Source organism: Thalassophryne amazonica, chromosome 16 (assembly GCF_902500255.1).
Source record: "Thalassophryne amazonica chromosome 16, fThaAma1.1, whole genome shotgun sequence".
In the NCBI taxonomy this organism is placed as follows: Eukaryota; Metazoa; Chordata; class Actinopteri; order Batrachoidiformes; family Batrachoididae; genus Thalassophryne; species Thalassophryne amazonica.
Window position 1 is genome coordinate 10,814,277 of NC_047118.1, and position 14,685 is coordinate 10,828,961.

Below are 14,685 nucleotides of genomic sequence, written 5' to 3' on the forward strand. Positions count from 1 at the left end.
AGTCTGCATCTAAAAAGGAGTGAACACACCTTGGACAGCTGTTGCACCAAGTGGACTGACATGAATCATGGCTCCAACATGAGAGATGTCAATTGAAACAAAAGAGAGGATTATCAAACTCATAAAAGAGAGTAAATCATCATGCAATGTTGCAAAAGATGTTGGTTGTTCACAGTCAGCTGTGTCTAAACTCTGGACCAAATACAAACAACATGGGAAGGTTGTTAAAGGCAAACATACTGGTAGACCAAGGAAGACATCAAAGCGTCAAGACAGAAAACTTAAAGCAATATGTCTCAAAAATCGAAAAATGCACAACAAAACAAATGAGGAACGAATGGGAGGAAACTGGAGTCAACGTCTGTGACCGAACTGTAAGAAGCCACCTAAAGGAAATGGGATTTACATAAAGAAAAGCTAAACGAAAGGCATCATTAACACCTAAACAGAAAAAAACAAGGTTACAATGGGCTAAGGAAAAGCAATTGTGGACTGTGGATGACTGGATGAAAGTCATATTCAGTGATGAATCTCGAATCTGCATTGGGCAAGGTGATGATGCTGGAACTTTTGTTTGGTGCCTTTCCAATGAGATTTATAAAGATGACTGCCTGAAGAGAACATGTAAATTTCCACAGTCATTGATGATATGGGGCTGCATGTCAGGTAAAGGCACTGGGGAGATGGCTGTCATTACATCATCAATAAATGCACAAGTTTATGTTGATATTTTGGACAATTGAAAGGATGTTTGGGGATGATGAAATCATTTTTCAAGATGATAACGCATCTTGCCATAGAGCAAAAACTGCAAAAACATTCCTTGCAAAAAGACACATAGGGTCAATGTCATGGCATAGGGTCAATGTCAATGAGCAGATCTGATTTGATGCAGGTGTTAGTTTTGGGGCTGAAAATTTACAGGGTGATTCCATAATTTTTTCCTCAGAATTGAGTGATTCCATATTTTTTCCTCTGCTTGGTCTAAAAAAGTAACCGTTACTGACTGCCACAATCTTTTTTTCTTGATTTCTTATAGTGTTTCTTAAAGCCAGAAAGTTGCCATTTGAAATGACTTTAGTTTTGTGTCATGTCTGTGATCTGCTTTTTTTCTACAAAATTAAACAACTGAATGAACATCCTCTGAGGCCGGTGATTCCATAATTTTTGCCAGGGGTTGTAGCGTGGATGCTATATATACACCGCCACCCTCCAACACTTGTTTGGAGTCCCATTATAGAAGCCACTCACAAACATATTAGGAGTTCACCCAAACCTCTCCTCACAGTTTTGATTGACGCATGAAACTGTGAGGAAATATTTCCATATATATTATGTTAAACTAGGTTTGATAAAGAAAGAGTAACACTTAAATTCCATGGCTTTGTTTTATTACTTCTGATTGGATTTAAAAAAAAAAAATCATCAAATTGTTTTTTTAGGTAACTTGAAACTATAATACAAATTTATAAACCAAATACTTTTTTAATGACCTCTCATGGCAATGGCAGTATCCTCATGGCCCACCTGGGGGCTGCAGCCCACACTTTAGGAATCACTACAATCAAACCTTTAGAACATGACATTTTGCAAAACATTTGACATCAAAATGTACCATTAGTTGAAACGTTACCTTAAAAGGACTAACAGGACATTAAATTTCTTGCTTAACTTTCTGTCCTTTGATTAATTAATTTACCCTTTAAGAAATAATCAACTGTATTAAGGACTCAAAGGCACAATGGCCTAAAACAGTTGGAGCTGAGACGGGTGATACCTTAAAGAATCAAAGCAGTGCATAGCACAGTGCAACGGACACAATCGATATTTTACATGCAGAGGTCATGTTGTGTAAGTAGCAAGAATAATTTGTGTTCATCTGTGCAGCCACAAATGAGTTTTAAAATAATTTGTGTTCAGGTGTAAACATCTGCTGCTCGTGCACTGATATCTACTGCACCTCAGATCAATAACAGCCTGGTCTAGCGTCTGCTAATTTATGCGGTGCAATATTCAGATGCACCTTACACAAGCGTGTACACAAGGAACATGTATTAGCACATCAAACTACAACGCAAAGTGGAACTGAAATACATGAATGGGAAAATACAAAAGTTCACCTTCACTGCTTCACCTCAGGCAGCTCTGGTGGCACATTAATGATCCATTAATGTTCTGATGATGCTTAGTGGGCAAATCTGTTTCCTCATCAGAAAAACTCTTTCTTGAGTCCGCCAGCTAAATGGCAATGCATCAGGCTCCAGCACACCTGGATCTTAATGGTCATGACATAGCGTGGTGTAAACAGTAAAACGGACTAGGACAGTACCTAAATGCACTGCCCTTTATACCATGTCTATAGGATCATCATGTAGGGCTGAGAGTCTTTCCTCTTCACCAACATTCCAGCTAAAATCTTAATTTTCAGCCCCATGGGTGTATTAGCATGGACACATACTGTTTTGGTACAAAAATGTCTCAGCATGGTGGAAAAACTTAAAAAAACATTTTTGAAAAAACATGCTGTATTGAAATAGCAAACCAAAATAAATACTCTGAATTTTCATATGTTTACTCACCTGCTCTGCAAAAGCATTGTCCCATAGCACAGTTGCCGTGGCATTATTGTCTTGGCTACCATGAACAATGACTACTACGGGAAGCGATAAGGTCTGTTTCGGAAAAGAAGAGAGACACCAGGGTAACAGCCCAGCACGCGGCATCAACAGACAATAACTAAATCAGGGTAATTAGGATGGGGCGCAGTAGTTTGAGAACATTGTGTAGATGTTCAAGGTTTTCTGACTGAGGCTATTCACTCATATAGTTGTGGTCGAACCTTTGTATACATCATGGACATGAATGTCATGGTAATTTTGGACTTTTAATGATGTGTTTGACCTATTTTGTTTTTTGTTTTTTTCAAGATAGAATGATTATACAGAACACAACATCAATGACTTTAAAAAACAAAAATCGAGAGCTCAAGTTTGAATTTATTTTGGAGCTTCTCCAATTCACACAGGGTCAGAATTATACATACACTGAACAAACATCGAAATGCAGCACTTTTGTTTTTGCTCCCATTTTTCATGAGCTGAACTCAAAGATCTACAGCATTTTCTATATACACAAAAGACCTATTTCTCTCAAATATGTTTGTGAGCACTTCTCCTTTGCTGTGACAATCCACCCCACCTCACAGGTGTGGCATATCAAGATGCTGATTAGACAGCATAATTACTGCACAGGTGTGCCTTAGGCTGGCCACAATAAAAGGCCACTCTAAAATGTTCAGTTTGGAAGGTCTCTTGGAGCCATTTCTAAACAACTGCAGATTACAAGATCATCACTTCAAACAATTGTACATATGTACAAGTTATTCAGATGTATCACTACTTTGCCAAGGTCTGGAAAAAGACCCAAATGGTCACCCTGAGATGAGAGGAAATTGGTTAAGATGTTCAGGAGCAATCCAGGAACAACTAAGACTTAGGCCTCCCATGAACTGGAAACTGCTGGATCACCAGCATCACTGTCCCCAGTAAAGTGAGATTTACATCACCATGGACTGAAACGGTGCTAAAGCTGGGTTTACACTGTGCGAGTTTTGGCTGTTTTTCAGCCGATTTTTCACTTGTGCGAGAATTTTTGGATCGCGCTGAGTTTCAGCTTAATCGCGCGTCCTGCATCATATAGTATACATGGAGTAATGAGCTGCGTTTAACCTCTCATGACCACCTCCTGATCGGCATTCGTATGGTCGGATGAAAATCAAACCCGTTTTGATATTCTGGTCAGTCGTCGTGAGGGTATCCCGTTGCTGAAGCGCTACAAGTGTCCAATCTCTCGCACTGTGCATGTGCAAACACCGATACTGTTTGCATTGTTTCTGTTTACGTTTTGCTTCTGGAAACATGAGTCCAAAGTGTGGTCTTTGAATGTACAATGTGAGCAGTCAGATCGCATCAGAGCATCAGGCCGTATAGTGTGAGAACATACATCGTGCGCTCTGAAATTTTACACTGTGCGGTTTTGTCGTACAGTTTGAGCTGGAGCCGTGTACATTGATTGAAAATCTCGTACAGTGTCTGCCCAGCTTAAGAAGAGTGGTTAAATATCCAGACAGAATTATGCCAGAATAAGAGGAGGTGGAGGTGATGGTCTAGTGGTTAAGTGTTGGGCTTCAGAACAGAGGATCCTCAGATCAGAGCCCAGTGAGAGCGGAAAATCACTAAGGGCAGCTTTGACAATCCCCTAGTTGGTCGTGAGCACCTTGCATGGCAGCACCCTGACATCGGTGTGTGAGTGTGTCTGTGTGAATATGGGGCATAATTATAAAGTGTTTTGAGCTTCTGATGCAGATGGAAAAGCGCTATTTAAATTAAAATTTAGCCTTTGGTCGAGGTGCAGCTTGCTAAGGAACATTTAACCAAATGTTAGTGGGGGTGTATGTATATATTTGAGCCTGTATGTATGATTTTGACACTGTTTGGATTTGAGAAGATCCAAAACAAAATTCAAACTTGTGCACTCATTTCTTGTTTTTTAGAGTCATTAGTGATGTATTCTGTACAGTCATTCTGCCCTGACAGAAGAACAGTTCAAAGACATCATTAAAAACCCAACATTACCAAGACATTCATGCCCACGTTGAGTGTGTGCAAACGTTCGACCACAACTATACGACTGATCGATGTCAATGGTGACACAATGTTTTCCTTCCACGCTGTCCATCTGCCCTCTTACCTTCACTTGTAACACAAGCTCGTTGCCTCCAACACTAAACTGGGACTCGAACAGAATGGTGAATTTTTCTTCTGTGACAGACTCGGCTCCTCGTCTGTCCGACCGCTTGATCCTCTTCAAAGACTGCGTGAAAGATAGCGTGTTAGAAATGTAGAAAAATTCTGATATGGTACGTACGTGGTGAGCAGCGGCACTCCTCCTATGTGATGCATTCATGAGATGCTACTTGCTAACAGCGTTCATGCTGACAAGGCCGCACTCACCATGTTCCTGAAGTGAGCGCTGAGTGTGCCCGTGGTCTGGTGGTACTCCATCACACAGTTATTGTTAAGGATTTCCCCACTGCTGTCACTAAAGGAGAGACTTCAGTCAAACGGTGGTCTGACCGAGTTCATTTTCTTACCACGACAAAATGTGTTTGGACACCAAGAATGGAGCAAAAATCATTCACACTCATTTCTGTATAACTGTTAAGTGAAACGAACACCATTTTCCATCTGCTCCAATGCTGTTTGACAGAAACACCAAGCAGATGGGTCAGGACTGTGGACAGGCTGCCTTATGAAGCCGTTCAGATGGGATACAGATGAAGCCTGCTCACCCATTTAACCACTAGCTGCCTGCACTGGCAGGTTTCTAGTAGTCAGGAGGAATGTCAAACGTGGCTAAATGCAGATTCTCCATCCAAACTATAGATTCCTCCAGTCATGTCTCTGAGGTGAGTACTGGGGCAACACTTGGTCAGAGTTCATCCTGAGATTCTGTAATTCCTGTACGATATGAAGACTCCTCGTCTCAGTGACACATTAGGAGGCCCTTTGTTGTAGATTTAAACTGTCATACTAAATAATGGGCATGCACAGAATAAAGAGAAAATGACAGCATGCTGGAGCTTTAACACGTTAAACTGCCTTTAAAAATATCCAACTATATTCAATGTCCAATTTTTCATATATCGTTGTGAGTCATATCCTGGTATGTATTTTACCTTATATCTTAATCAAACCTGCACTAATCACTCTCATATTTGAAAGTGAGGTGCAGACTGGCACTCACTATCACCTGACAAAGTTTGATCCGGATCTGATCTGGTTTGTGGATTTTGTGGACATTTGAATTTAATATTGAAAAGCCAATTTGGTGTACATTTTGCATTATAGCTCAATCAAAAGTGACTCAATCACTCTCATTTTTCTGTTATGGATTTACCTACACCTTCAAAATTGGATGGAGGTTCCAATTTTATGCCTGTTTGTATGTCTTCCAGTTATCAGTCGGAAACCAAGTGCCAAAAAGCAATGACAAATTGTGCATAGCAGAGATGACCAATGTTCTGTGAAAATTATCTGAAAAAGAATTCAGAAACTGAAAAAATTTTGAAAAAAACCTGACATCACAAAAAAACTTTGATTCAAGTGCATAAACTACAGTAAATACATACTCCTGACATTTGATCACATCTAATTTAACTTATGAAAAGCCACTTCTAACAGGACTTTGACCTTGAAAATTTTTCCACGGCAACATTTTGTGGAATTGGAAACTAGTGTTGGTGGAGTTTTCTAGTTTAGAATGAGATGGGGTGCATGCTTCACAGACTGCAGATCTAACTGGATTGATCATACTTACTTTCTTGTGTTCATGTGAACCTTGGCTTGCTGTTCACTGATAATGGTGGCTTTGACCTGCGGCGGGTTCATGTGCACATTTAACTTCCCTCCTACTAGAAGGCGCACTGTTGCCGCAAACTTCGTCTGGGTTTTCAGCACCTGTGGAGGCTGTTTCTCTATAATAAAGGTGCTGTGGAAAGAAAAAAGGTCTGCAGATTATTTAATTTTTTTTAAACTGCAGGTGTAGTTTGAACATGTTTAAATCAAAGTAATTTGTGATTTGATTCTGTATAAATGACATCAATTGTGTTAAAGTAGGTGACTGTGTGTAATGTCACATTGCTGTTGTAGAGTTCCACAGCCGAAGGCTGCAGATTTATCACATATTTTGCCTTCAGATGGCAAAAATATGATTTTAATTAAATGAAATAAATAACTTCCAAACAGTACAGAAGAGTAACAGATACAGACACTACAAGAACAGCCCACTAATTCATACTGTACACAGATACACATCAGGTCACTAAAATTCCTGTTATAACCATATGAACCTTTTAGTTTTGGAACAGATTTAAATTTGATGCAAAAAGAATGGTTGAAAAAAAGAATTTAATAACATTTACAGCATTTTTTTTTTTCTAGAATTTGTGCAATTCTGCACACCAAACTACAAGCTTAGTGAAATTGTATCACAAACAGGTTTCTGCAAAATCTACAATCAGTGCTTTTGCTACGACACAATTTTCAGCCTGACTGCACCATGTGCACTACATTTTACACAAAATATGTAAGAAACCTGGAAAGCAAATTTCAAAGACTGAAAAATACAATTTGTAGTATTGCTTGCATAAAAAGCAACAGAGCTCTTTAATTTGATATGACTTGATATTTTCATTTGAATGTTATTGAATAAAAACATTAATTCATCTCAAACCCACATCAGAGTGAAGACTAGTTTGGTATTGTTGCCATAGGGACAAACTAAACATACAGTGCCCTCCAAAAGTATTGGGCCACTTTATATTTCACACGTTAATTTGTTTATGCCATTTTAAATACAAAAAGGAAATAGGGCTTCTCAATTTCTAAAATAACCTTTCTTAAACTCAAACTCAAAGTAAATCTCTACAACTTGATATAAATTAATTAAAAATATAAAAGCCAAGATGATGAGTTGCATAAATAATGGAACACTTTGGTATAACACCTGTAAATAATCACTTTTATTGCCAGTTCAGACAAGTCATGGATTCACTCAATTTTTGAGAATTGTCTACTCCATACAGATTAACCACAGAGTGTCATACTGTTTGTATTTCTTCATAACTAATGTAAATAAAGTCTAAGACATGTTCTATGACTTGGAAATGTTCATGTATCCATCCCCTAACTTGTCTGACGCAAACTGGTAATAATATACAAATAATGAATGTTTATGAGTTCAATGGTACGAATATTTCATGAGGTGAAAGTGTAGTCCAGTGATGCTGTGCACTGAGTTCAGACTTCCATAAGAGAGACAGAGAGAGAGAAAAAAAAAGACTTTGTGTAGTTCCTCAGTCCAGCCAAAAACCACATCAGCGTTTCATGTGAACAGGTCTTCATGAATCCAGACAGCTTACAGCGGAGTGGATTTTGTGTGTGTGCGTGTGCAGCGCCAGTTAGCTCAATCAAATCATTGTGTCATTGTCCCCCACGTGCGTATGCGCACGCACACACACAACTGGCTTGGCCGACTGCGTACGTTCTCAGTGCAGCGGAAAAAAAAATAAAAAAATCACGTCAGAAATGAGTCCAGCTTTTCTTCTCTCTTCCTGCTAACAGCCTCCAAGCAGCATAGTGGATTTGTTTTGTGTGAATGCGTGCACGCACGTGTGGGCATGCGTGCACAAGCATGTGTGAGCGTGCATGCATGTGTGTGTGCATGTACTCATGCACGTGTGCACGCGTGCACGCAGAGTGCAATAGTACCAAACGTATGGAACCAAATTTGCACTCTAAATGGAACCAAGCTGCACTCTAAATGCAATGCAACACAAATGGGATGAATTAATCCATGTCTTGTGACATACAAAGCACCAATCAAATGACAAGGATCCACTCAGCCGTTATATAAAACTGATTATTTACAGGTATTATACGAAAGGGGCGCATTACTTGTGCAACTCATCATCTTGGCTTTTATATTTTTAATTAATTTATATCAAGTTGTAGAGATTTGATTTAAGTTTTTGTTTAAGAAAGAGAATTTTAGAAATGTTTTATATTGAGAAGCCTTATTTACTTTTTGTTTTTTTAAATGGCATAAACAAATTAAAATATGCAAAATATCAAGCGGCCCAATAGTTTTAGCGGACACTGTAGTTCTCAACATAAGGTGTTCCAATTCATCCATTTATCACTGCATAATTTTCAATGCTGTTTGGCAATGTGATTGTCATAATCCGAATCAATATTTTTGATCAAACTGAAACCAGCACTGACAAATGTTGTTGGACAGCCAAAACAATTCTACTATTTCTAAAGTATTCAACTACAATTTTTTCCTTCTTTCTTTATTTTTTTGCCTCATTCCCAGTACCAACTTGGCACTGAGCCCTCTGAGCCTGACTTGAAGTAACCCCATTTACAATCCAAAACATCACCACGAGCCCAACCCTGAAAAAAAAAAGCACACATATACCGGTTGACCAATGATTTGATGATATCTGTGACAGTACTGTTGAGTTCGCCGAGTAACTCTTGAATGGGGCCGGGGATGGGCAGCTGTTGTCTGAGGTGCTCTGCTCTCCGTATCTGCTGCATGTTCTGCCAGATAGTCTCAGCCAGCTTCTCACACCTACAGCAAAGGCGGGTACATAGACATAAAAGGAATATCAGAATTAGACCTAAGCCTAGATGCTGCAAGATAAAGGTATTGTTTCATCCCAGCAGAACAATTTCATTCAGAGCAGCAAGACAACAAAGCCAAAGATATTTTAGATGGTTCTGCATGTGTCTCTAATTTTAAGAGCCAATAAACCAGCAGTTTTCCAGCCTGTAACCTGTACCCTCTGGTTTGTGAAGGTGTTTGGAGGCTGTGATCTTGGTGTGAGGTGGTTGAGCACTAACCAGGACTGCAGGATGTCCAGGCCTCCCTCTGGAGGGCCCCCGTTGCCTGCCAGCTGTTGCCGCCTCTTCCACTGGTTCAGCTCATCATCCAGAATGATGGCCTGTTGCTTCCTCAATAGCTGCAGTGTTTTCTGGTGCTTCTCTGCCAGATCCTGAACACACAGACGTGACAAACAGTTTCACAAAGAGACCTCACTGGAAATTGGCACTGTGGTGCTCTATAGGCTGGGACACAGGACACTTCAATTTAGGGGCCACATCTTATACTTGCTGCAAAGATTCCAACCACTAGATTTGTCATTTTCATGCACAGCACCCGCACTGTTTAGACAACAAGTGTACTTGTGTTGGTCTTCATATGATGTGTTATCAGGTGCAGTGTTGGTGCATTGCTATTGTGAGCCAGCCCAAAAGTGACTGCTCCATTAACTAACAAATACACAGATGTGCACTGGTATGGGAATCTACCACAAAAGTGAACCGAAATTTTCCTACTGCTTCATTGCTTCACCTCAGGGAGCTTCGGTGGCTGCTCATATAAACAATCCACTCACTACACTTTGTGCACAGAGGAAAATTTCTCATGTGCATACACCACCCAAATAGATTCCAGGGCCCCTTGTTCTTAAAAGGATGACACTCTGATGGGTTTAATTCATGTTACCCAAAATTAATGAAGAGACTAATTATAACCACTTTGTGCTCAGATTACATGCCATGTTCTTTTAAGTATGAAAGAGAAATGCTAAAAAAAAACCTTTCACTTTTTACTACCACTCTGACAAACTGAACATAGATCAGTGTTTTTGGAGATGTACTGCAGTCCTTAAAAAAAGCACACTCTTCTGTGGCGTGCACCTTGAACACAATACACGTTATGAAGTGTGTCCATTCATGTATGTTGTACCAGTCTGTATTTCTGTAGTGTGTTGGCCTCTCGGGTCAGCCACGCTTCCACAGTGGCTCTCTTGCTAAGAAGGGCGGGCTCTCGTAGCTGACGGTCAGCAGGGGGCAGTGTTGCCAGGCTGGTCAGCTGAGCTGAGAAAGAAGTGGGAAAGAAAAGACAGAAGGTAAAACAACAAAGTGGGCATATAAATGTACATTTCAAAATTAATGGAAGAAGCAGTTATTGTGGGGCACCTCCTTCAGTCCATTACCTGGAGTTGGTGTGTAAACATTTGACTCAGCCGCACAAATGGGCACATGGGAAAGGACCAGAAAGTGACTTTTTAAGAAAGTCACATCAACTCATGAGTGCGTCCACATAGTCTAGCGCATTACTTCTTGATTAACTGTGACTCTGTGATTATTAAATGCACACACTCACCCTGGATGCGGAGGCTCTCCTGGTACTGGATGATGAAGTATTCCTGGTTGTGCTGGAGCTTCCGCAGGTCATTATCAGTGTCCTGGGTCAGCAGGCGAAGCTCCTCAAAAGCTTGGTTGATCTGTTGGTATTTCTGAGACATGCTGTCCATCATCCCAGCCACCGGAGAGCTCGACTGTCAATCGTGAAATGTGATTAAGAGACATACAACACTGAATGGTGAGTTTAGGAACAACAGCCAGGTAGATTCATTAAACAGTGTAAGACCTGTGACACTATGAGTATCCCAAAGCAGATATTTGGAGAAAATCTATTTTGGAAATTAGCCAAGATGGTTCTCTTGGGTCATGCAACTTGGTAAAGTCATCTTTCCTTGTTTTGGAAGTAAGCACACTAGCCACTTCATGCCACCAAAAGGTCTATGTGGGCAAATACAGGATGAAATACGTAATGAAATGGGAAAGAAAAACTGTAATTAACAAATGGATAGAATGTTTGGCTGGGGATAAAAAATTTTTTGTCAGTCATACAAATTATTAATGGCGAACTCGAAGCAGTGCCTTTGACATTTTGAAACCTTTGCAATGTTTTCAATATTGTATGGCTTTGCCTTACAATATAAAGCGCCTTGGGGCAACTGTTTGTTGTGATTTGGCGCTATATAAATAAAACTGATTTGATTTGATTTTCAAATACTGTATCAAAGTCTGTATAAAAAAGGAAAACATCACATCACTAAATGGGGCCTCACTACATCACCAATTGTTGCTAAAACGTTCCATTTTATTTGCCCCCTGGGAGGCCCTGAAACATCATATCACAGAAATGAATGCCCTCTGATAACAATGCTTTGATTCATGAACAACATTCAAGTAAAACAAAACAAAAACTAAAAAAATTGCATTTTTAGGGGATAAGGCAACAGTCACTGCAATGTATGTACATGCACGAGCATGCACGTTGCTTGCTTCGGAGAGATGATGGTATAAATAAAGCTGGATTTATTGCTGGATTTACAAGTCTGTAAAATCCAGGGTAACTACAACCTTTTGGAACACTAATGCAAATTGAGAAAATACATTTGCCTGGGCAGTCGGCTTCAGCTAGAGCACTAAATGAAAGCATCTTTTTGACTGAAGTTTCATAGCAAACAGGATGGAATTAATTCAATCAATAAATGCATTTCTCCAATAAAAGCACATCCTGTGACTAGAAATCAATTCACCAGAGGAGCCGCTGAGTGTCACGTATTTTACGCAGTGCTGCCTTCATGGTTTCATAACTCACCGCTTCTTAGAAACAGGAGCATTCCTGCTAATAAAGTAACTCAAGATTTGCTTTAAGAAGTCTTCTGATATGAGAGTACAGCTGTGGTAACTGGGTGTCATATAAATGATGGAAATGAACAGTAGCTGTTCCTGTTTGGAGGAGTTCTCGGCTCTCTCATTACCTAAATTCCGCATGAAACAGTCGACATTATTTATAGCTGAGGCTTATATTTGTCGTTAACGGCTTTCTATTCAATTCAGTTTATGTCTATGATGTAAAATTGCAGCAAAAATTGCCCCAAGATGCTTCACAAGGGTAAGGTATAACCTTACGCCCCCCCCGAGCAGCTCATTGACAACAGTGGTATGGGAAAAAACTCCCTCAGGTGTTTTTTTTTTTTTTTTTGCACAGACCAGACTCGCAGGATACAGAGAAAATAAATTCTCAAACCACAGGTGTTTGACTTCAAAAACTCTGCAAATTCCAAGTCAGCTTTTCCCGTCACAAATCAGGACTTGACTTGTGACTTGCTGTGGCAAAATTAGAACATGTCATGAGTTGTTGTAGTGTATTAACTGTATTTGTGTGTTTCTTGTACTATATCTGTATATCTGTGGAGTGGCACAATGCTCAAAAGGTTTATGAAGAGCAAACAAAAATAAAAAAACAAACAAACCCTAAATTCAAAAGAAATTATTTTTTGTAATGTAGTGGGTAAGAATGCCAGTAAAAACAAAGCCAGTACAGATGTTTTTTTTTTAGTACCACGATGGTACTGCAGTAGCTACTGAGCTACTGTTCTTGTACACGTTATAGTTTCTGATGAGATAACATGAAATTACAAGTTGACCACATGAGTACAAAGGCAAATACGTACCATAGTGCAGACGTGATTCATGAATTCAGACAAATAGCTGCAATCATGAAAAATCTGACAGATGATAACTTGATGCTGACTGTATATTCTGGAGTAAAAGTCCCAGTTTGTGATTTACAGTCAGTCTGCTCTGTGTCAGCCTGATCCCATCAGATCTCAGAAGCTAAGCAGTGTGGGTCCTGGTTAGTACTTGGACAGGAGACCTCTTCGGAACACCAGGAGCTGTTTGTGTTTCTCCAGATGAAACTGGAGTTGCGTCAGGAAGGGCATCCGGTGTAAAACTTCTACCAAATACCAATGCGGATATGGCTGTATCTGCTGTGGCGACCCCGAACAAACGGGAGAAGCTGAAAGAACAACAACAACTAGTCTGGGAGGCTCTGCAGTTTATACCCCAGTGCAATTTACATACCGAAAACCACACATTTATTATTATTAACAATCATTATAATAACATTTATATTAGATTAGATTAGACAGAACTTTACTGATCCCTTGGGAAGACTCCCTCAGGGAAATTGAGGAATGTGGGTGTCGTATCTGTTCCAGAAACCGTCCTTTGCACTGGCAACATTTCTTGTATGTTCATTTTATGAATTGTTTTGTAATTTGTGTCTGTATTATGGCCCAAGCAGAGGGTCACCCCTTTGAGTCTGGTCTGCTTGAGGTTTCTTCCTCAGAGGGAGTTTTTCCTTACCACTGTTGCTCTGGGGGTTAGTAAGGTTAGACCTTACTTATGTGAAGCGCCTTGAAGCAACCTTGTTGTGATTTGGCGCTATATGAATAAATGAAAATGAAAATGAAGTGAAACGAAGGGATCATTATAGTCATTCATTCATCCAGCATCTACCGCTTAGTCCAATTAAGGGTCGCGGGGGGCTGGAGCCTATCCCAGCAGTCATAGAGCACGAGACGGGGTACACCCAGGACAGGACGCTAGTCTGTTGCAGGGCCACAAACAGACAAACAAGCACAGACACACCCACACACACACCTACGGACAATTTAAAGACTCCAATCCACCTAACCCGCATGTCTTTGGATGTGGGAGAAAACCGGAGCACCCAGAGGAAAACCACGCACACACGAATTGAACCCACGACCTTCTCGCTGTGAGGTAACAGTGGTAACCACTAAGCCACCGTGCTGCCCGGGACCATTATAGTCCTTCAATATATATATTGTTGGGAAAGTGTAGGTACACGGACCCACAACAGGGGGCGCAAATGAACGGACAATGGAATAGGTCAAATAACAACACTTTACTGTTGTGAATGTGCACAACAAATACAACAGATTGCAACAATAGACAATAGTCAATTCACAAGGTGTCGTGTGGGCAGGCTCGAAGATAGGAGACGCCTGTCCAAAGCAGAACCGGAACCACACGATTTCCTCTGCCACCAGACCCCGGGAATACTGGAGCCGCCAAGTCCCGAACTCCCAGGTGGCCACTGCCTCCACGTGTCGGATCTGGTACTGCTGGCGAGGAACAAAAAGCAAGTGAATGAGGATGCGTTTGCACCCAGGAATCAGCACGGCAGGAAAGCTACCTCCACCTCTCGTTGGAAAAACAGTCCAAAAGATAATGCACAAAAATCACAAAGGATATTGTCAAGCAGACAGCTGAGGTACGTTACCTTCCAGGTAGAACGATATCTCGGCAAAGAGGTGGAGACGTCGTCCTGCTGATATACTCCTGCCGATCAGATGATTGGTAACAGCTGTTGCAGGTGATGCGT

General features: G+C 40.5%; 1 protein-coding gene across 3 annotated transcripts in view; it reads right to left on the reverse strand.

Annotated features, from left to right (window-relative positions):
• The window catches only part of stat5a (signal transducer and activator of transcription 5a), a 101,838-nt gene that overhangs the window by 17,204 nt on the left and 69,949 nt on the right, over positions 1–14,685 (reverse strand). For all 3 annotated transcript variants that reach the window (XM_034190509.1, XM_034190508.1, XM_034190510.1), the window contains 8 exons: positions 10,798–10,972; positions 10,378–10,508; positions 9,471–9,622; positions 9,043–9,198; positions 6,379–6,549; positions 5,013–5,100; positions 4,750–4,872; positions 2,580–2,672 (listed from right to left, as the gene is read on the reverse strand). In XM_034190509.1, the coding sequence (XP_034046400.1) occupies positions 2,580–2,672; positions 4,750–4,872; positions 5,013–5,100; positions 6,379–6,549; positions 9,043–9,198; positions 9,471–9,622; positions 10,378–10,508; positions 10,798–10,972 (1,089 nt within the window). The remainder of the gene's footprint in view (positions 1–2,579; positions 2,673–4,749; positions 4,873–5,012; positions 5,101–6,378; positions 6,550–9,042; positions 9,199–9,470; positions 9,623–10,377; positions 10,509–10,797; positions 10,973–14,685) is intronic.